Source organism: Cricetulus griseus, chromosome 3 (genome assembly GCF_003668045.3).
Source record: "Cricetulus griseus strain 17A/GY chromosome 3, alternate assembly CriGri-PICRH-1.0, whole genome shotgun sequence".
Classification (NCBI taxonomy): domain Eukaryota; kingdom Metazoa; phylum Chordata; class Mammalia; order Rodentia; family Cricetidae; genus Cricetulus; species Cricetulus griseus.
The window spans coordinates 196,509,714-196,532,797 of NC_048596.1; the positions used below are offsets into that span (position 1 = coordinate 196,509,714).

The 23,084-nt window shown below is 47.7% G+C and overlaps 1 protein-coding gene across 1 annotated transcript; it reads left to right on the plus strand.

Moving 5' to 3' along the window:
- The first annotated feature begins 695 nt into the window (after nucleotides 1–695).
- Klhl36 (kelch like family member 36) lies at nucleotides 696–22,982 on the plus strand. The gene is made up of 5 exons (XM_027410745.2): nucleotides 696–889; nucleotides 3,466–3,538; nucleotides 6,139–7,209; nucleotides 16,024–16,181; nucleotides 18,218–22,982. Exons 2-5 carry the CDS (start codon nucleotides 3,479–3,481, stop codon nucleotides 18,768–18,770), a joined length of 1,842 nt encoding a protein of 613 aa, XP_027266546.1. The 5' UTR covers nucleotides 696–889; nucleotides 3,466–3,478; the 3' UTR covers nucleotides 18,771–22,982.
- Nucleotides 22,983–23,084: the final 102 nt, after the last annotated feature.

The window sequence follows — 23,084 nt, forward strand, 5'->3', positions numbered from 1 at the left end:
AGGTTGAGGGCCATGGTGGTTGAAGCCCTGGGCCTCAAAAAAGAAACACACACACACACACACAGAGAGAGAGAGAGAGAGAGAGAGAGAGAGAGAGAGAGAGAGAGAGAGAGAGAGAGAGAGAGAGAGAGAGAGAGAGAGAGAGAGAGAGAGAGAGACAAAGAGAAAAAAGTAAAAGAATAAGGAAAAGGTAATAGTAATAGATTAGGATAAACAGTAAGGAGAAGCAAAAAGCAGAACACAGGGTGCAGGGGGTGTAGCTACTAGAAGAGAGGTCAACAAAGGCCTCTTTTCAGAGTGGGCAGGGTACAGCTATCCCGGAGCTCCCTGACCCGCCCTGAGGTCTGTCCCACAAAGCCACCTTGTGTCCTGCTGCCCGGGACGTGGTGGCCAGAAAGTTTCTGCGGAGCATGCCTGGCCAGCCTAGGGGACAGCTGGGGAACCGCTGAGCGAGATCAATACTAAGAAACCCTGGGTGCCTCTTGCAGATCCTTGCTAGCTCAGCACCTTCCCGCCCACAGACCCCGCCCCCTAAAACTGGGCTCCGCCCTCCTGCCTACCAGCCTCCTCAGGCCACGCCCCTAAACTACGCTCCACCCCCCGCCTGTTAGCTTCCAACAGACCCGCCCCTCAGACGTCGCTCCGCCCTCCACCCTGCAGACCCCGCCTCTGGTCCCGCCTTCCTGCCCCGCCCCTCAGCCGCCATTGACTGAACGGGCTCGCACTTCCTTGCAGAGGGATGGCTGTGCTTCGGGAGGGCCCCGTAGCCCCACAGCTCACGCTGCTCTGGTAGCGGCTTGCAAGCGGGCGCGATTCGGGCCCGGGGGTGCACAAGTGCGGCCCACGCCTCCCTCAGCGCCTCAGCGCCTGCCGGGCGGGACCCGGGACGGTGAGTGCAGCCTGGGCTGCGTGCTGGACCCCGGGCGGGGTCTCTGCACCGTCACCTCACCTGCTTGCACGTAGCCCAGGACTCATCTAGGGGCCACAGATACGGTCCCAGAGAATAAGGCGAGCCCGGCACTGGCACGATCTCTCTGGATCCCTTGGCCTAGAAAAGAATGCTCCCAGACTGTGAGGAACCAGAGACGTGGCTGGCCGCCCTAAGTAGATGGGCAGAGAGGGTATCTATGTTTTCCTCTCTGTGACCTTGGGCGGGCCCCTCAACCACCTGCCCAGCCACGGTGTGGTTTTCTCACTGTGGGAACAATGGTGCCCAGTCTCAGCCGGCCAAGGTGAACCCAGGGAGTCAGGGGTATGCAGTTAACTAGATGCCGTTTGGTGGCTGAACTGCTTCCCTTCTCTCTGGGCCTCCAGCAACCCGGGGACAGTCAGAGAGTTCCTGTATGGGTACAGCTTAGTCACAAAGTTACTAGTTTTCTCTGAAAGATCTACTTGTCTCTTCTTTCCCAGGGAGAGTCGAACAGAATTTCTGCCTCCATGGGAACACTGGAGCCCCCTCTCTCCCTGCTTATCTTGTAACTGTGCTGCTGACTTCTTATCACATTGTTCTGTTTTAGCAAAGACTCTTTGTTCAATAGGTAACAAAATGATTCTTGTGGACTCAGCAGAACTGGGGAAAATTTCTTCTTGGAACCCCAATCCCAGTATATGTGTTATGCCCAAGTTGGTTTTGTAAGGAAAATGAGTGTAGAGTAGTGAGACTGGCTGTTTTTACGGGCTGTTAACTAGACCATCGAATGACTGCACCATTCCAACCTTCCCAAAGGATGGATGGAGGTTGGGTTCTCTGTGGGCACCTTGGGGCAAGCTTATTTCAGGGGGTTGAGGGTAGGGAAGTTTCAGGTGTTGACTCTGGGCTGTTTGCAGTGGTTCCTTTGTCAGCATGTCCCCCTGCCTCTCCCTCATTACCCTCCACCCCCCAACATATAGGGGCGGGGAGTTGCAGTAGACTCTAAGCATGCAGAATGTTCCTGACCACAGTTGGGGAAGCAAGCTGGGCTGAATTTCTGAGTCAAATTAAGTTTAACCCAACAGGTTTACCTTTCCTGTGAGTCCCCTGCCAGTGCCCTCCTGGTCTTCCAAGTCCCCCAAAGCCTGGTTCCCAGGAGTTCACAAGTTGCTTGGCATTTTAATGCAGGTAGAAACATCATGCGTCACATCTGTAGATTTGATCAGAAAGGTCAGCACAGCAGGACTGCTCATGTTTGTGGATTCTTCCCCATACTGTAACTGGACAATAGAGCTTTGGAGTGCAGAGAGACAAGGAGGCCTCTTGGGTCTTCATGCCAGCCCTGCCACATCCTCCTAACTGTGGGATGTTGTGTGGTTTATTTCTTACCTCTGTGATTACCTCATTTTTAAATCAAGAACAGCATAGGGATGGTCTCATGGGGTAATATGGAAGAAGATTAATGAAGACTCACAGAAACCCTCAGGACGGCTCCCAAAGCAGAGTTTGGGCCCATTAGTCACAACTGCCTCTCACCCTCCACTTCCTCTTGAGAATTTGAAAGTATGACCCTGGTCAAGTCTGAGCCTTGTTTCCTATACTGAGGTGGAGGGCCCAGGTTTGGTGGTCAGACATTAACTAGCATTATGACAGTTTTAAATGTCTTCTTCTATAAAATGGGACATTAGCAGGGCTGTTGTGTGGCAGGAGTTAAGTAAGGGAGCAAGTAGAAGTTCCTTAGCTTGGATCCATGATATAGTCCAGACTCCAAAGCGACGACTGTCATGAAACATGAAAATTCTGCCATAGCCAAAACATAGAGTTTAGATTAAACATCAAAAGATGGGTGTTGAGCCCATTGAGATGTCCAAGTGGATAAAGGTGTTTGCCACCAAGCCTGACAACCTGAGTTCAATCCCTGGGTCCCATAAGATGGAAAAAAAGGATTTAACTCTTCCAGACTTTCACAAAATGAAGAAATTAAATGAAAGTTAAGGAGAAAAAGCATGAGCATGGGGCACAGACTAAATGCTGTGAGGTGCCAGACTTTAGATGCTAAAGGGACAGGAATTAAATGTAAATAAAGGAAGTTGCCCCCTTGTTCCCAGCCAAAACCATAAAATGGGCTCAGAGTTTGAGGAACTCTGGTACCCACACAGATACCCAAGGTCCTGAAAAAAAGCAACTGGCCTATCTTCTGCCCAACACTTCCCAAATAAAACAACTTATTTTAAAAAACAACCTCCACATACACTTAGACTTGCACTATGTGCCATCCTGTGCACCAGGTCTTGAGACACCCTTCAGATCAATGTAGTCTACTCTTGTTGTTGAGGGCTGTCTGTTTCCATTCCTTCAATTCCCTCTGCAAACTCAGTTATTACACTAAGCAGTTTACAACAGCCTGATTTTCCACACAGCAGCTTGTTCTCCCTTACTCCCCTTCATGGGATGGTTTCTTTATTTGCTGACAATGGTGTCTGCCAACAGAGCCTGCAGTTAATAACCAACCTGGAGTTAATGCTGCGTGCTCAGGAATGCTTTTCTCATTGTAGGTTTGAAATTACAATGGAAGCAAGCAAGCAGATTCGAGTGTCTCGGCCATACAAAATCAGCGAATCTTCAAAGGTACGTGAGCAATCCCTCCCCACCCATTGTATTGATTCTGACTGCCTCTGGCTTCTTCTTTTTTTTTTTTTTTTTTTTTTTTTTTTGTGGTTTTCGAGACAGAGTTTCTCTGTATAGCTTTGGAGCCTATTCTGGCACTCGCTTTGGAGACCAGGCTGGCCTCGAACTCACAGAGATCTGCCTGCCTCTGCTTCCCGAGTGCTGGGATTGAAGGCATGCTCCACCGATGCCCGGCTGCCTCTGGCTTCTAGCTGATGTGTCCTTAACTGTGTCCACATGTGGGTTTGCAGAGGAGCTGCAGCATATAGTTCCCTCTACTCTACATATCACCATGAGGAGTGGGACAGAAGAGCCATGGGACTTCTACCTTCATTGGCTCACCAACTACAGTGAGTCTCATGGAGAGCCCAGCCTCTGACCTTAAAGTAGGACTCCTTTCCTGGTATTAAGACCCAGGGATCTCTTCCCTATTTGTGTTCAACTCCCTGGGACCCCAAGAATGAACAAGTATGGACTCCCTAGGTTCTGACCACCATCTCACATCAGGCTGGTTTCATTAGAATCACCCTCAGTAAGTCAGGAAAGAGTCCAGGGAGAATGGCCATTGCCCAGCTGGGCATGGTGCACATCTGTAATCTCAGCACTTAAAGGTTGAGGCAAGAAGACAACCTTGAGTTTAGGGCTAGCCCTGCCTGTACAAAATCCTCTCTCAAAACACAGCCTCTGTGTGTGTGTGTGTGTGTGTGTGTGTGTGTGTGTGTGTGTGTGTGTGTGTGTGTGTGTGTAGGAGAGGGGTGACACACACCTTTAATCTCAGGAGAGACAGGTGAATCTCTGAGTTTGAGGCCAGTCTACAAAGTGAGTTCAAGGACAGCCAGGGCTATGGAGAGACCCTGTCTGAGAAAAAAAACAAACAACAAAAACAAAATAGGGCTGGTGAGATGGCTCAGCAGGTAAAGGCATTTGCAACAAAACCTGACAACCTGAGTTCAAATTCTGAGATTCATGTGATAAAAGGAGAGAACCACTTCATGCAAGTTATCCTCTGACCTGTACATGTAAACAGTAGCACACATGGACTACCCGCCCCCAAAATAAAACTAAGTAAACAAATATAATAGCAATAATATTTTTTAAAAGTAAGAAAAAAAAGAAATAAATACAAGGGTTGGTGATGGAACGCAGTTGGGAGAATGCTTGACTGGCCTGGAATGTGTGAAACCCTGGGTTCGGCCCCCAACATTGTATATACAGGGTATAGTGGAACACACCTGTAATGCTAGCCCTGAGGAAGTAGAGGCAGAAGGATAAGAATTAAAGATTACCCTCAGCTATGTAGCAAGAGGAGGGAAGGGCTGGGTGAGGAGGCTGTCCACAAGAGGAGGAGGAAGGGAGAGGAGGAGGAGGACAAGAAGAAAACATAAGGAAAATGGGCTAAAAACAAACAGCTGGTCCATTCAAGGAACACCAACAAAAATGGCTGGCCTGAGAAAGACAGCATTCCTACAGTTGTGTCCCTGGGTTCTCAGCCTAGCATCTGAGAGTGAAAACGTGCATCAGATAGGTAGTGACGACTGTAGGCTCCTGAAACTGAGCCGAGGACATGGGGTGGAGAGGGTTTAGGTCCCCTGAGAGCCTCAAGTACAGTAGCCTACTCAAGTGCCTGCTGGGCTATCTCATTGATTCTCTACATCTAAATGATAAACGTGCTCATTTTGTCGGATGAGAAAGTGAGTCCATGGCTAACCTGAGACCACACAGCCAGCAGGATGCAGAGCTGGAGTTCTAACTTTGGTCCATCTGATTTTAAGTGTGTGTGTGGGGGGGGGCAGCACCACTTTTCTGATGGAAAAACATTTACAAAATATCATGACCTAGAAGAAGGAAGAAAGGAGAGAAAGAAGAGAAGACAGAAGAAAGTAAGTTCTTAGACTCCAGTTTCTTTTGCTGATTTTGTTTCTGCTTTTTCAAGACAGGGTTTTTCTACGTAGCCCTGGCTGTCCTGAACTCACTTTGTGGAGCAGGCTGGCCTCGAACTCACAGAGATCTGCCAAGCAGACAATTTCTAGGAATTATATATAGCAGGGCTGGCTAGATGACTCAACATATAAAGTCACTTGCTGCTCAAGTCTGACAGACAACCTGAGTTCCCTGCCTAGAATGTACAAGATGGAAGAAAAGCTGTCCTCTCTCCCACATTCACACTGGTGCATGCATGTACACGTGTTAATAAATGTTTTACTCTGTTTCATTTTATTTGAGACACTGTCTCTCTATGGAGTCCTGGCTGGCCTGGAACTTCCTAGGTAGACCAAGACAGGCCTTGACCTCACAGAGTCCCACCTACCTCTGCCTCTGAGTGCTAAGTTTATAGACATATGCCACCATACCCAGCCAAATTTTTAAAATATTTCAGGAGGGAGGGCAAGAAGGAAGGAGACACATACTCTCAGAAGCACCTGTGATGTTCTGGATTTACTTCAGTGGCTCTTATGCCATCTTATAACGATTGCTGTTATCTCTCGGCTGATTGTGGTCCCTGCAGGCCATGTACAGACAGCAGGCCTGTGCTTTCCCTCCTGATGTGCCTTCTCGTGCAGGTGTACCACTGGGCTGACCATTCCACCACAGTGCTGCAGCGGCTGAATGAGCAGCGGCTACATGGCCTCTTCTGTGACGTGGTCCTTGTGGTCGAAGAGCAGCAAGTGCCTGCCCACCGCAACCTTCTAGCTGTGTGTAGCGACTACTTCAACTCCATGTTCACGCTGGGCATGCGTGAGGCTTTCCAGAAGGAGGTAGAGCTGGTTGGTACCTCCTATGTGGGGCTCAAGGCTGTGGTGGACTTCCTCTACAGCAGTGAGCTGGAGCTAGACGGCAACAACATTGACTACATCCTGGAAACAGCGCACCTGCTGCAGATCTGGACAGTGGTGGACTTCTGCTGCGAGTACCTGGAGCAGGAGGTGAGTGAGGACAACTACCTATACCTGCAGGAGCTGGCCTCCATCTACAGCCTCAAGCGGCTGGATGCCTTCATCGACAGATTTGTACTGAACCACTTCAGCACACTGTCCTTCACACCTGACTTCCTGCAGACCGTCTCTGTGCAGAAGCTGTGCGTCTACCTGAGCAGTGGCCAGATACAGCACAAGTGGGAGTATGACCTGCTGCAGGCGGCTCTGCAGTGGCTCACTCAGCAGCCAGAGCGTGAGGTGCATATCTGCCGTGTGCTCGAAAACATCCGCTTTCCCCTCTTCCCTGAGGACATCCTGCTCCAGCGTGTGAAGCTGGCCATGTGCTCACTGTTGCCCAGTGAGGCCAACTGCGAGGGCTTCTTGGAAGAGGCCTTACACTACCATAACAGCCTGGTGGCACAGCCTGTCCTGCAGACGAAGCGAACAGTGCTGCGCTCTGAGGAGTGCTTGCTCTTCGTGGGCGGTGAGGTCTCCGAGCGGTGTCTGGAGCTGAGCGATGACACCTGCTATCTAGACACCAAGAGTGAACAGTGGGTGAAAGAGACATCCCTGCCAGCCCGCCGGAGCCACCACTGCGTTGCTGTGCTGGGGGGCTTCATCTTCATTGCTGGTGGCAGCTTCTCAAGAGACAACGGAGGGGATGCAGCCTCCAACCTTCTTTATAGGTATGACCCCCGCCGTAAACAGTGGATTAAGGTGAGATTAAAGCAAATTAATTCATTACTCTTGAGGCCTCCCTCTTTGCAGCTCCCTAACCTCACTTCCTGTTTGGGGACCTTGATGACTGCCCTGCTTCTGAGAGAGTTGTGATGATAAAATGATGGGCCATATCATTGCTGCCCTCCCTATACCTACACCAGGGTAGGGGTCAGGGAAGGACAAGCAACCACCATCTGAAGGGCTGGCTGTTGCCCAAAGCAGCATTCTTCAATAGAACTTTCTAACCCGATGGAAGATTCTGTGTTTGTCCTGTTTCCAACACAGTGGCCACTGGCCCTATGTGGCCATTGAGAGCATGAAATGTGGCCAGCGCACATTTTCAATCTAATTGTAACTAATAGATAATTAAGTGTCAGTAGCTGCTCCAGGCTCCATGACAGGGCTCAGCCAAGCAAGGAGCCCCATGCCTTAGAGCCTCTGCTGGGCTTCTCTTGTGGAAAGGTTTGGGAAGTAATGCTGAGGAAGCCAAAACGCTCCATGGAACCTAGGGCCGGTATGGAGCCCGCACATCAGTCCTGTTAGCGCACCCTAGCAGAGTGTATTAGTTACTGTCCTGTTGCCAGGAAGAGACACCAAGACCAAGGCAACTCTTACAAAAGAAAGCATTTAGGGCTGGAGAAAGGGCTCGGTGTATTAAGAGCACTTGTTGCTCTTGCAGAGAACCAGAGTTCAGTTCCCAGCACTCGCATATGGCTCATGAACATCCACGACTCCAGTTCCAGGGGATCTGAGGTCTTCTGGTCTGCATGAGCAAAAGACATACACATACATATATGCAGGCAAAGCACCCATACATATGATATAAAATGAATAAGTTTTATATTTATTTATTTATTTTTGGTTTTTCAAGGCAGGGTTTCTCTGTGGCTTTGGACGCTGTCCTGGAACTAGCTCTTGTAGACCAGGCTGGTCTCAAACTCACAACAGAGATCCACCTGCCTCTGCCTCCCCAGTGCTGGGATTAAAGGTGTGGGCCACCACCACCCAGCATAAATAAATTTTAAAGAAAGCATGTGATTGGGGGCTTGATGACAGTTTCAGAGAGTTAGTCCATTATCATTATAGCCAAAAGCAGACAGGCATGGTGCTAGAGCAGTAGCTGAGAGCTTTACATTTTGGTCCACAGGCAGCAGCTTGAGAGACTGGGCCTGGCAAGGGATTTTGAAACCCCCAAGCTCATTCCAAAGACATACCTCCTCCAACAAGGCCACACCTCCTAATCTTTCCCAAACAGTCCACCAACTGGGGATTTTGCATGCAAGTATGTGAGCCTATGGGGGCCATTCTTATTCGAACCTCCACACTGAGCTAGTGAAGGCTGAAGAACTTCACATTCCACTGTGGATATGCTTGTGGCTTGTAGGCCTATGAGGAAGGCAGCCTGAGTTAATTGGCTATGTGTGGCTGAAGTGAAGTGTCCCCTTCTACAGTCACCTCTCTGGACTGCCTGCCACCCACTGAAATCCATCTTTATGCTCACACCTCTGTGTGACTCATGCCTCAGGGTTTGCTGAATTTAACACCAGCCAAGCATGGCGGTTCACACCTGTAATCCCAGGATTTAGGAGGCTGAAGCAGGAGGATTGCCACAAGTCTGAAGGCAACTTGTACTACATGGTGATTCCAGGTCAGACCTTGTTGCAGAAATAAAACCAAAGTGGATTCCAGATGGCCTTTCAATTCTATGGTTAAAACTCTTAGCATGGGCCAGGCGTTGGTGGGGCACGCCTTTAATCCCAGCATTTGGGAGGCAGAGGTAGGTGGATCTCTGTGAGTTCGAGACCAGCCTGTTCTACAAGAGCTAGATCCAGGACAGCCTCCAAAAGCCACAGAGGGAAAAAAAAAAAAAAAAAAAAAAGGCTCATAGTGGGGACTGGAGAGATGGCTCAGAGGTTAAGGGCACTGACTGCTCTTCCAGAGGACCTGAGTCCAATTCCCAGCAACTGTTAGACCCCCTGGAAAACTCAGGTATCCGGGGTCCCAGGCCACGACCTCGGTCACCCCAATCACCAGGCAGATTCGAGAGCTTGCTGCAAACTGCATGAGGCTTTATTGTTTTTTAACGAGCTAACCCCCTGTTAGCTCAGGTCTTTCACCCATCCGCCATGGTGGATGGCTTGCAAAAGACAGCTCCTAGGGGCTCCGGAGAGATCTTGTAGGGCAGCATAAGGGGAGTGTCTAGGGGTACGCACAGGCTCAGGATTGGTGTGTCCTCCAGGTTTGGAGGGCTTGCCCTGTGTTGATGGGCCAACTGGTTGTTATGGCCCTTAGGCTCTCCCAGGATGGTTGCTATGCTCTGTGCGTCATTGCTGTGCGCTTGTCCGTAAAGTACACCCAGGGTCGTAAAGCATAGCGCCACCAGCTAGCTTCTGATTGGTTCTTGTCACGAGGCAGGCGTCTGACCTCTAAGTGACCAAGGCAAGGTTATGGCAAGCACATGTTACTGTCATGGCTGCCGAAATGGGGAGCTGGTCCCTTCACAACCACATGGTGGCTCACAACCATCTGTAATGAAATCTGGTGCACTCTTCTGTTGTGCAAGCATACATGCAAATAACTGAAAAATAATAAATAAATAAAATCTTAAAAAAAAAAAAAACTCTTAGTATGGCCAGGTGGTAGTGCACAATCCTTTAATCCCAGCACTTGGGAGGCAGAGGCAGGCAGGTCTCTGTGAGTTCGAGGCCAGCCAGGTCTATAGTTTGAGTTCTAGGACACCAAGGCTACATCTTGAAAAACCAAAATAAAATAAAATGAAAACAAAACAAACAAAAAAACTCTAACCTGGGCCAGCAAGATGGCTAAGGAGAGAATCAACTACACAGAGTTGCCCCCTGACCTATACACACGTCATGCCATGCATGCCCCCCCCACCCACATACACATATACACAATAATAACACACTTAAAAAATTTTTAAGTTAACTTACTTTTTACATTCCAATCTCAATTCCCCCTCCCTCCTCTCCTCTGACTCCCCCCACCACTTCCCATCTGCTCCTCAAAGAGGGTAAGGCCTCCTCTAGGAAGTCTGCTAAGTCTGTCCCATCATCTCATTGAGGCAGAACCAAGGCAGCTCTCCACCCCTCACATCCCTGTGTCTAGACTAAGCAAGGTATCTCTCCATATAGAATGGGCTCCACTAAGTCAGTTGGTGCATTAGTGTTAGATCTTGGACCCACTGCCAGTGGCCTCATATATTGTCCTAGTGGCACCATTGTCATCTATATTAAGGGAGTCTAGTTCGGTCTTGTGCAGGCTCCCCATTTGTCAGACCCGAGTCAGTGATGTCTGACTAGCTCAGGTCAGCTGATTTCTGTGGGTTTCCCCATCATGGTCTTGACTCTTTTGTTCATATTATCGCTCCTTCCTCGATTCTATTGCACTCTAAGAACTTGGTCCAATGGTTAGTTGTGGATTTCTGCATCTGCTTGATCTGTTTCTGGAAGAAGGTTCTAGTTTCTCTGGGGTTGTGGATTGTAGGCTGGGTACAATCTTTGCCTTACATCTGGTATCCGCTTTTGAGTGGGTACATACTATATTTGTCTTTCTGGTTTTGGGTTACCTCACTCAGGATTTTTTTTTTTCTAGTTCTGCCCATTTGCTTTCAAATTTTAGGATGTCATTATTTCTTATCAATGAGTAGTACTCCATTGTGTAAATATACCACATTTTCTTTATCCATTCTTCAACTGAGGGGCATCTAAGTTGTTTCCAAGATCTGGCTATTACGAATAATGCTGCTGTGAGCATAGTTGAGAAAATGTCCTTGTGTTGTGAATCTGTCTTCTTTGGGTATATGCCCAACAGTGATATTGCAGGGTCTTGAGGTAGGTTGATTGATCTCTAATTTTCTGAGAAATCGCCCTACTGATTTCCGCAGCAGCTGTACAAGTTGCACTCCCACCAGCAATGGAGGAGTGTTCCCCTTTCTCCACATCTTTTCCAGCATAAGCTGTCATTGGTGTTTTGATCTTTGCCATTCTGATCTGAGTAAGATGGAATCTCAGAGTAGTTTTGATTTGCATTTCCCTGATAACTAAGGGTGTTGAGCATTTCCTTAAGTGTCTTTCCACCATTTGAGATTGTTCTGTTGAGAATTCTCTGTTTAGATCTGTACCCTATTTTTTAATTGGATTATTTGGTAGTTTGATGTCTAGTTTCATGAGTTTTTTGTATATTTTGGAGATCAGCCCTTCATCAGATGTGGGGTTGGTGAAGATCTTTTTCCATTCTGTAGGGAGCCGGTTTTTTCTTGTGGAGCATGTTCTTTGCTTACAGAAGCATCTCAGTTTCAGGAGGTCCCATTTATTAATTGTTGCTCTCAGAGTCTGTGCTACTGGTGTTCTAATTGGGAAGTGGTCTCCTGTGCCTATGTGTTCAAATGTATTTCCCACTTTCTCTTCTGTGAGGTTCAGTGTGGATGGATTTATATTGAGGTCTTTAATCCATTTCAACTTGAATTTTGTGCAAGTTGATAGATACGGATCTATCTGCAATCTTCTACATGATGACAGCCAGTTATACCAGCACCATTTGTTAAATATGCTTTCTTTTTTCCATTTTATATTTTCAGCTTCTTGGTCAAAAATTGCGTGTTCATAGGTGTGTGGGTTGATATCAGGGTCTATGATTTGATTCCATTGGTCTACCTGTCTGTTTTTATGCCAATATCAAGCTGTTTTTATTACTATATCTCTATAGTAGAGCTTGAAGTCAGGGATGGTGATGCCCCCAGATGATCGATCCTTTATTGTGAAGGATTGTTTTTGCTATCCTGGGTTTTTTGATTTTCCATATGAAGTTGAATATTGTTCTTTCAAGGTCTGTGAAGAATTGTGCTGGGATTTTGATGGGGATTGCATTGAATCTGTAGAGTACTTTTGGTAAGATTGCCATTTTTACTATGTTGATCCTACCTATCCAAGAGCATGGGAGGGCAGCGCACATCTTTAATCCAACACTCAGGAAGCAAAGGCAGGTAGATCTCTGAGTTGGAGGCCAGCCTGGTCTACAGAGCAAGTTTCAGGATAGCAAGGGCTACACAGAAATCCTGTCTCAAAAACAAAAGCAAAAGCAAAAAAGCCCTTCAAACCTAAAAGCTAAGTGAGGCCTCTGGGAAGCCCAACATTAAGTTGAAAAGCTGGTGACAGAGGTTGGGCCTGTGGTCTCCTGGTTATAAAGGCTAGAGCTTCTAATTCCCACCTGCCTGTGGGGTGTCACTGTCTTAGGGTTTCTATTGCTGTGAAGAGACACGACGACTATGGAAACTCTTATACAGGAAACATTTAATTGAGGTGGCTTACAGTTGAGAGGTTCAGTCCATCATCATGATGGGGAGCGTGGCGGCGTGCAGGCAGAAGTGGTGCTGGAGTAGTAGCTGAGTCTTGCATGCAGCAGGGCAGTATCTTGAGCATATATGAGTCCTCAAAGCCTGCCTCCACAGTGGCACACTTCCTCCACAGTGGCACACTTCCTCCACAGTGGCACACTTCCTCCACAGTGACACACTTCCTCCACAGTGACACACTTCCTCCACAGTGACACACTTCCTCCACAGTGACACACTTCCTCCACAGTGACACACTTCCTCCACAGTGACACACTTCCTCCACAGTGACACACTTCCTCCACAGTGGCACACTTCCTCCACAGTGACACACTTCCTCCACAGTGACACACTTCCTCCACAGTGACACACTTCCTCCACAGTGACACACTTCCTCCACAGTGGCACACTTCCTCCACAGTGACACACTTCCTCCACAGTGACACACTTCCTCCACAGTGGCACACTTCCTCCACAGTGACACACTTCCTCCACAGTGACACACTTCCTCCACAGTGACACACTTCCTCCACAGTGACACACTTCCTCCACAGTGACACACTTCCTCCACAGTGACACACTTCCTCCACAGTGACACACTTCCTCCACAGTGACACACTTCCTCCACAGTGGCACACTTCCTCCACAGTGACACACTTCCTCCACAGTGACACACTTCCTCCACAGTGGCACACTTCCTCCACAGTGGCACACTTCCTCCACAGTGACACACTTCCTCCACAGTGACACACTTCCTCCACAGTGACACACTTCCTCCACAGTGGCACACTTCCTCCACAGTGGCACACTTCCTCCACAGTGACACACTTCCTCCAGCAAGATCACACCTACTCCAATAAGCCCCACCTCCTAATAGTGCCATTCCCTTTGAGGGTCATTTTCCCTTAGAGCACTACATTCCACTCACTGGCCCCCAAAGACTTGTAGCCATATTGTAATGCAAAAATGCATTCAGTCGGAGCTGGAGAGATGGCTCAGCGGTTAAGAGCACTGACTGTTCTTCCAGAGGTCCTGAGTTCAATTCCCAGCAACCACCTTGAATGAGATCTGGTGCCCTCTGCTGACATGTAGGCAGAAGACTGTACACATAATAAATAAATAAAATCTTTAAAAAAATGCATTCAGTCCAACTTCAAAAGTCCCCATAGTCTATAACAGTCCCAAACTTGTTTCAAAGTCCCAAAGTCTCTTCTGAGTCTCAGGGCACTCTCTTAACTATAATCCCCTATAAAATTAAAATAAAAACCACAACACATACTTCATAATGGCACGGGATATACATTACCATTCCAAAATGTAGGGAAGGGAGCATGGTAAAGAAATATTAGACCAAAGCAAGACCTAAAACCAGCTAGGCAAACTCCAAAATCTTCATCTCCATGTCTGATGTCAAAGTGCTTGCTCCTCAGATCTCCAACTCCATTCAGCTTTGTTGACTGCAGCATACTTCTCTCTCTCACTCCTTGTTAGCAGCTCTCCTCAGCAAGTATCCCATAGCTCTAGCATCTCCAACATCTCCAAAGCAATCCAGGCTTCAACTTAACGGCTTCACACAATAGCCTCTCTAGGCCTCCATTCAGGGACACTCCTGACATATGTCTGGCCTCATCATCATAACCCCTTCCTGCTATCCTTAACTCTATAGTCAGAACCATGTGGCTGAAGCTCCAAGTTCTGCTGCTCGCTGCTCGCTGCTCGCTGCTCGCTGGGGCTGGAACATGCCCCCTTGTTCAATTACATCATCACCAGCTTTCTGCTTTTCATTGCCTAAACTTGGCTGTCCTGAAACTTACTCTGTAGTACAGGCTGGCCTCAAATGTTTTTATCTCCTTGAACACAGGATTTCGCTCCATACCACTTCCTAGTGTTCTTTTTCTCCTCAAAATTTACGTTTTTGTAATTTATCCTGCTCGGCTTGCTCCTTTTCATTATAAATCTTCATTAGAGTTACCACTAATAACCATACAACAGATATACTAGGTTGTTTTGAGATTTCCTCTGTCAACTGAATTAATCCAAAACCCTTACTTTTGCCTCAGGCAGGCTTGTCAGATAAGGACAAAAGCAGCCACTTTCTTCACCAGAATATCACAAGAACGATCTATAGACAACATACTAAAATTCTTCTCCTCTGAAACATCTTGAATGAGCCCCCAACAGTTCTTCAAATCACACACAGCACCACTCTCTTCCACCCTCCTAGTAGTGTGGCCCATTAAGCAGCAGTTAAAACATGCTTTTCTAATCCACACTCCCAAAGTCCTATTACTCCAAACAAAAACATAGTTAGGCCTATCACAGCAATACCCCAGTCCCTGGTATCAGCTTCTTAGTTAGATTTTCTATTTCTGTGAAGAGACACCATGACCATGGCAACTCTTACAAAAAAAAAAAAAAAAGGTTTAATGGGGGTGGCTTACAGTTTAGTGGTTTAGTCCACTATCATCATGGTGGGATATGGCGGTTTGCAGGCAGACATGGTGCTGGAGAAGGAGCTGAGAGTCCTACATCCTGCAGGAAAGAGACCATGACACTGACTAAAGTGGTTTGGTTTGGTTTGGTTTGGTTTTTGGTTTTTTGAGACAGGGTTTCTCTGTATTGCTTTGGAGCCTGTCCTGAAACTCACTCTGGAGACAAGGCTGGTCTCAAACTCACAGAAATCCTCCTGCCTCTGCCTCCCGAGTGCTGGGATTAAAGGTGTGCACCACCAACGCCCAGCAACAATGAGCAAAGTTGAAGCAAAAAGCTTCAAAGCCCTCCTTTCCATTGACACACTTCCAACTAGGCCATACCTACTCCAACAAAGCCACACCTCCCAGTAGTGCCACTCCCTTTGGGGGCCATTTTCTTTCAAAACACCACAGTCACTTTCTGCTCTGTTAACATGGATTGTGACCAGTGGATTAGCATTGATTTAAAAAAAAAGAAATTCAGCCGGATTGTGCTGTGGTAGGGCATTGCTCAGCAAGCTGGAATCCCTGATGGAGAAGAAGGCAAAACTGGTTTTGTTTAAAATTTTAAATTTGATATAGATTTATTTATTTGATATTATGTGTATGAGTGTTATGCTTGCATGTATGTGTGAGCACTATATGCATGCCTGGTATCTGAGGAGGTCAGAAGAGCACAGAGACTGATTTTTTTTTCAATTTTAGAAAGTCATTAATTTCTTGTATAATGCCAGTCCACAAGGTTGACCATGTGTCCAAACCAGTTTCAGGAGATGTGCCCCATCACCTCTTGAGGATTTGAGTGTCTGATGGAAGCATCAGAGTTCTAAATTCCCACCAGTAGTGCCCCATTTTTCGTAAGTCCAGGCCCTTCTTCCCAGCTCATCTGGCCACTGTCTGGCCCTGCTGGGCCATTGACTCTGTGGACACAGTTGAAGAACATGGTGCTAGGGCTTGGGAAGGGAAGCTTCAGGTGTCTCACCCTCACAGGTGGCATCCATGAACCAGCGCCGTGTGGATTTCTACCTGGCCTCCATTGAAGACATGCTGGTGGCTGTTGGTGGCCGGAACGAGAATGGAGCCCTGTCTTCTGTAGAGACCTACAGCCCCAAGACCAACTCCTGGACTTATGTGGCTGGCTTGCCAAGGTGATGAGGGCTTGAGGCCGACTGCTGGAAGGTGATATTGTCACCAGATAAAGTTTAGTCTTGCTTTCTGTTTTCATAATATCTTGGTTTTTCCATAATGGGGTAGGCCATGAGGAGCTGAGGGCGGTTGCAGCTCAAGACAATCATCCTCCAAGTTGACAGGGGCCCTGGGCTTCAGAGAGTGAGTGTTGGGTAGGGATGATAAGTCCCTTACTAGAAGGCCGGGCTGGATGTAGGCAGGAGGTCAGAGGGGCACTGGCCTCACCCCACCAGTGTTTTAGTTACACACCTGCAGAATTGGTACTGCAGCACATTCTGGGGAAAATTAGACACCATCTCTGTGACATTCTCATGTGGCCTCCAGCAAGCAGGGAGTGCCCCAGAGATAGTGGTGTGCCCCACCTCCCCAGGCCTAAAGCTGGGTATGGGGCACTGAATGTGGATTGTATTGTGGATCTGCCAAACCTGCACACATCTGTCTACCACTCCTGTGCTATACCTAAACCCAAACTCTGACCCATCCTGTCTGTGGGAGGGGTATCTTGGGAATGTGGTCCCCCAGAGTTAGCAGGGTATGTGGGATTGGAGTGAATCTGTGTTTTAAAGTCACAGTTGAGCCAGGCGTTGGTGGCGCACGCCTTTAATCCCAGCACTCGGGAGGCAGAGGCAGGCGGATCTCTGTGAGTTCGAGGCCAGCCTTGTCTCCAGAGCGAGTGCCAGGATAGGCTCCAAAGCTGCACAGAGAAACCCTGTCTCAAAAAACAAAAACAAACAAACAAAAAAAATAAAAATAAAATAAAGTCACAGTTGAGTCTGACATAGGGGCTCATGCCTATAATCCCAGCACTCAGGAAGCTGAGGCAGGGGATTGAATTTGAGTCCATGATAGGCTACAATGTGAGACTTTGTCTCAGATAAATAAATATGGATTCCTGAAACCAGGAGGCAATTTCTGGACACTGTTGGTGAGCAGGTGACACTCTGTATCATTATGACTAGGTCCTGGGTATCCATACCAACCTGGTGAGTGGAGAGGTAGCCAGAGAGTGAGTAGGTGGCTGGTGTTGTAAGTGATTGCCTGTTGATGGGCTCCCTGAGAGAGCACCATATTGCCATTTATCAGGCAATAGAAAACTGGTAGTCATATTAAGAGCAGGTGCCACCACCACCATTGTCTTGGGACAATGATGTGGGAAGTGGGATTATTTCTAAGGAGAACTCCTGTGCTCTCAGTTGGTGTGAACACAGTCCATGATGTTATCATTGGCAGTGTGTACACAACCCACATGTATGAGTTTCCCATCCAGCTTTCTTCAGTCATCGCCTTGTTGGCATAGCAGGCCTGTACAAACCCCACCTAAGCCAGGAGCTAGCCAGGAGCTAGGTCTGACCCATCTTTTCTGCCTGCCCTGGGCTCTTCCTGTGAACTCCATTCCCCAGCCTCTCCAGGCCTGATTGCTGTCTAAACCACATGACACAAGGTTTCATGTCTTTGCTCCTGGAGTTGACCTCTTCGTCCACCATGTAGGTTCTAGGGATCAAACTCAGATTGTCAGGCTTGGCAGCAAGTACCTTTACCCACTGAGCCTTCTTGCCGACCCTCTCTGACATTGTTTTAGGCCCTTATTTATAGATCTCATTTTGTAGCCCTGGCTGGCCTGGAACTCACAGAGATCTCCCAGCTAAATGCTAAGATTAAAGGTGTACATCACAGGCCCAGTTAAACAAGTCTCTTTTTTCCACTTTGATAGCGTTTAGAGGAGTCAGGCTTATAGAAAACTGCACAGAAAATGGAGTGCTCCCATGCACCCTCCCTGCAGCAGGGACCACTTATTACCTGTGTTCTATGCCCTTGTCCATTGACAGCCCAGATCTGTAAGGTGTCTGTGGCTTACCTGCTCTGTTTTCTCCTCCAACGCTCATGACCTCCTGAGAAGCAGGTTGTAACCCATTGGCAGAGCGCCCAAGTCCCCTACCCAGACAGATAAGGCCAGGCTCTGCCCTGAGCTCTCTTTTGTCCTCTGGCCTCTCTGCAGGTTCACCTATGGCCATGCAGGCACCATCTACAAAGACTTCGTGTACATCTCGGGGGGCCATGACTACCAGATTGGCCCGTACCGCAAGAACCTGCTGTGCTATGACCACCGGACGGATGTGTGGGAGGAGAAACGGCCCATGACTACAGCACGAGGCTGGCACAGCATGTGCAGCCTGGGTGACAGCATCTATTCCATTGGGGGCAGTGATGACCACATGGAGTCCATGGAGCGCTTTGATGTGCTGGGTGTGGAGGCCTACAGCCCACAGTGCAATCAGTGGACTCGTGTGGCACCACTGCTGCAAGCCAACAGTGAGTCGGGCGTGGCTGTGTGGCAGGGTCGAATCTACATCCTGGGTGGCTACAGCTGGGAGAGCACGGCCTTCTCCAGGGCCGTGCAGGTGTATGACCATGAAGCCGACAGGTGGAGCAGGGGTCCGGACCTTCCTAATGCCATTGCAGGCGTGTCAGCCTGTGTGTGTGCCCTCAACCCAAGGCTGGAAGAAAAGAAGAAGAGAAGCAAGGACAAGCGCCAGGACCGAGGTCAGTGACACCAAGTCTCTGGCAGAGCAGCCACATGCACGGCAGTTACTCCCTAGCAGCTTTTTGTACTTTTTTGATTCCTAGTATTTTTATGCTATCATGGTAAATAATTAAATACTTTTCACAACTTTACATATTATCTTGTTTGAATACTTACACTTGGGCCCTCATACCTGTATAGTCCTTCTTCCTGGGCCACACACCCCTGAAAGTTCCTGTGACTGTTCCAACAGTAGCTGGCTCACAGGTTATATGGAAAATTTTGTAGTGAAGTTAGTATCTCTAAGGTTTGGGCCTCCCCAAACTTAGCTGAAGCTTTTGCACAGACACCCAAGTCGTGCTGAAAGGCTGGGGGAGGCCTGTCCAGAGGACTTAAGTTCTGAGAGTCAGCTGCATTCTGCATTCGGTTGTCTCAGGCAAGGGGACGCATGTCTGTTCTGCATTTAAGACATGGGGACTCCAAGCTCCCTGACAGGCAGGCCCCCAGGACTCTTGATTTTCTTGCTGAAGGTTCCGTAGCAGCCGATTCTTTTCCTGAATAGAGTCATCTCTCCTGGCTGGTAATCTTTGTGAGTTCTATGCATGTCATTAAGAAAGAAGGGTAGAGAAAATGGTGCAATGGTGTTTCTGTACAGTATTCTATGGTGTGAGCTGCCCACCTCTTGTCACTGCTATAGTGAGCTCCCCAAATCTACCATCTGTTTTCTCAGAAATGAAAACGCAATCCTGTACCACTTTCAATCATTTCTCTGGACTGGTGCAGCCATTGAGAGCACTGTACAAATGAGTGCGCTGGTCACCAAGAAGGTGGCTGAGTTCCTTCCCCAGCTCTAGCAACTGTCCTTGGCTGCTGACAAGTGGTTTTACCATGCTGGGAAGATTCTCTTTCTCAATTTCTTTGCTTCTTTCTTTGAAACAGGGTCATACACTGTAGCCCAAGCTATCATCAAACTCACGGTGATCCTCCTGCCTCAGCCTTCTGAATGCTGGGAACACAGGCACAGCCACCATACTCAGTTAGACTCTTTGGTGCTTTCATCTGTCATACCTCATTTCTTACTGGACAGCGTCAGGGTAATGCCTCTCCAGCCCCACAGGAGATGGTTCCTTCTCTTGGTCTCAGTGACACATCAATGTCTGCCTGCTGCCTTGTGATGATTTCCAAGAAATGCCATTCTGGGAGCACTAGACTCTCAAGTCCAGGCAGATGTTAGTGATCTGTACCTCTGGTTAGAAAGACACTGTTAACACTTCATCAGGAGCAAAACCTCAGCTCACTCATTTGATTTTTTTTTTTTTTTTTGAGACAAGGGTTTCTTGTAGCCTAAGCTGTCCTTAAACACTTGATTCTCCTGCCTCTACATCCCAAGCTGGGGTCTTAAGGATTTGGTACTGTGGTGGCTAGAAATAAATTGGCCCCCAAAGGAAGTGGCATTTGGAGTAGATGTGGCCTTGTTGGAGGAAGTGTGTCATTGTGGAGGTGGGCTTTGAGGGTTCTTATATACTCAAGATAAGACCCAGTGTCTCAGATCACTTCCTGTTGCCTGTGCAAGATGTAGAACTCTCAGCTACCTCTCCAGCACCATGTATTCCTGCACGCTGCCATGTCCCACAATAATGATAATGGACAGAATCTCTTCACTGTAAGCCACCAACTCAATTAAATGTTTTCCTTTATAAGAGTTGCCATGGTCATGGCGTCTCTTCACAGCAATAGAAACCCTAAAACGCTACCATGCCCAGATTATCAGTTCACTTTTTCTCTTCTGCACTTCCTTCTCTCTAAACCTGGAGTTCACTGTGGTTCTGGTCAGTCTGCCTCTGCATTAGGCTGGGAGAGGGGAGACTGGCCTGAGGACTGAAGGCTTCAGAGTCACTCTATCGCTCTCATATAAGCAATCTGCATATCTAGTCAGTTACTGTGTGCAGAAGTCCCTAAGGACTCAGACAGTTGAAAGCTTCTGCAAGGCATGCAGACAAATGACCAGGGAGCTATGTGCCCTTCTGTGTATTACAGGCTCTGAGAAGTCCTACACTAACTGTTTACTTCTATCATTCCACCAATTCCAAACTTTGGCTTTGAAACTCCACCTTTTCCCCTCCCCAATACTGCCTTCTGCTCAGAAAAGGTTGGGGGCATGGTGGGATCAGTGGAAAGGCCTGGAGCCCAGCAGCAATCCCTGCTCCAGGTTTTTGTTAACTGGGGCTTTAATTGGAATTTTTATGCAAGAATAAAAGGACACAGGTCCCCAATAGGACAGAAGCTTCCAGCTAACCCTGAGCAGGTGACTGTTGGAATAATCATGTCAGGCTTTGAATCAGACTTTGCATCTTTTCCTATATAGTTTTACTTTGTATGTGTTGTAGGTTTTTTGGAACCCTGTTTGAGTAAGGCAGAAATGCAGTAAGAGATGGAAGGAGAGCTGGAAGCTCAGGGGCCTTTGTCTGCCTGGTCCTCTTGGTGTTTGTAGAGCAGCCAGCTGCTGAGGCACATGCCTGCCACCAGACACTGGAGAGGCTGAGATCAGAGGAACTCCTAAGCCAAGGAGACCCAGACCAGTTTAGGCAACACAGTAAGACCCTAAGTTGCCCCCATTCCCAAATATACATGGATGTCTGGCACAGTTTATTCTATTTCATATACAATAGACCCCTGGTTAGGTGGGGCTCCCTGTTCTGGGCTGTGTGAATGTTCCTTCCTGTCACTAATTGTAAGGTGACCTGGACAGCCTTAGATGAGGCCCTAGCAGTTAACTCAGGTGACGTTTTAGGCCTCTAGCTGAACAAGAATCTCTACTCCAACAACAATGTCCTGTGTGCAAGTTTGGATGTACTGACCTATGTCTAAGTATGTAAGCCCAGAGAAACCTTCTAGTGCTGAAAGTAAAAGGTGTCTGTCACCCCTTCCATCCTCTTAGAGAGTCACCAATTGTCCTTCCTTACCCTGGTCCCCATGGTGTGGTGTTGGGCTGTACCCTTAGCCTGGGGTGTCTTTTTAAAAATCTTTTAAAAACTGTTTTGATACATTTTCATACAATTTGCTAATCACCATTTTATAGAATGCCTGCTGGGGTTCCCCAGCTCTTCCCTTACCTCCAGCACCTTAGTTTGTCTAGATGCCCTGTTGTCTTTGTGTGCCCTGCTTTATATGGCTTTGTCTTTCATCTCACCCTTCTACGTACCCAATCCAACACAACTCAAGTTTTGTGAGTTTAGATGGGTAGAACAATCAGAGGCCCCTGAACCTCTGATTGAACCAGAGAGCACTGCTGTACCAGGAAGGCAGTTCATGCCCTTCAGAGGATCTGTATTTCTGTTGGAGCTCCTGCTCAGTGGAGTGCAGAGTAGGAGAGTTACCTGAAGCTGATCCACATGTGTACTCTGTTTCAGACTGATCATTTCTCTAACACATGTATGGCTGGGGTTCTGATCTCTTCCTGTCTACCCCAATCAGTAAAAAACACCTAACTGTACCTCCATTAATACAGCACGCCATCCCCGTTCTTTGACCTCTGACTTCAGGTGGATGGGGTGTATGTGTGTGTGTGGTGTGTGTGGTGTGTGTGGTGTGATGTGAATAGAATTGGTGGCTTCTAAGGAGAGCCGAGTGCCTTAACAAGCTGTATCTCAGTTAACAGCATGGAATGGATGAGGCTGGGACTCCAGCTCAGTTGGTAAAGTGCTTGCCTAGCATTCAGGAAGCCCATGGCCTCCATCCCGAGCACCACGTAAACTGAGCATGGTGGCCCAAGCCTGTAATCTCAGCATTTGGGAGGCGGACACAGGAGGATCAGAAGTTCAAGGTCACCTTTGACTACACAGCAAGTTTGAGGCCAGTCCTGGCTACAGGAGACCCTGTCTCAAATTAATTAATGACATAATAATAAATTAATAGTAAAAATAAAAGCATTGGATGAACATAATGTGAACCTGTGTTGACCCAAGAAGAAAGGTCTTTAGGTTTGATATTAAATTGCCCCAGTCAAAATCAGTAAAGTTTTATGGTGATGGATGCATTTGGTGCCTTCTGGCTCCTAATATCACACAGATCTGTAACTGTATATGCTTTTAATTCAAAGCTTTTGTGTCTAATTTTTTGCCCTTCAAAGTTTTCCTGTCTTGCCTCCTTAGTTAACTTTCTGCATGTTGCATTTGTTTTGACTTCCTTACGGAGCTCTCAGTTCCTAAAATACAAAATTAAAACAACTTTCTTGCCGGGGTGTTCTTTGTGGTTATTATGTGGTTGTGTGTCTGTCTCCTCTGCTCTGTGAAGATGAACCCTCTGCATGTGGAGTATGTTATATAATTTGGAAATGAACGAG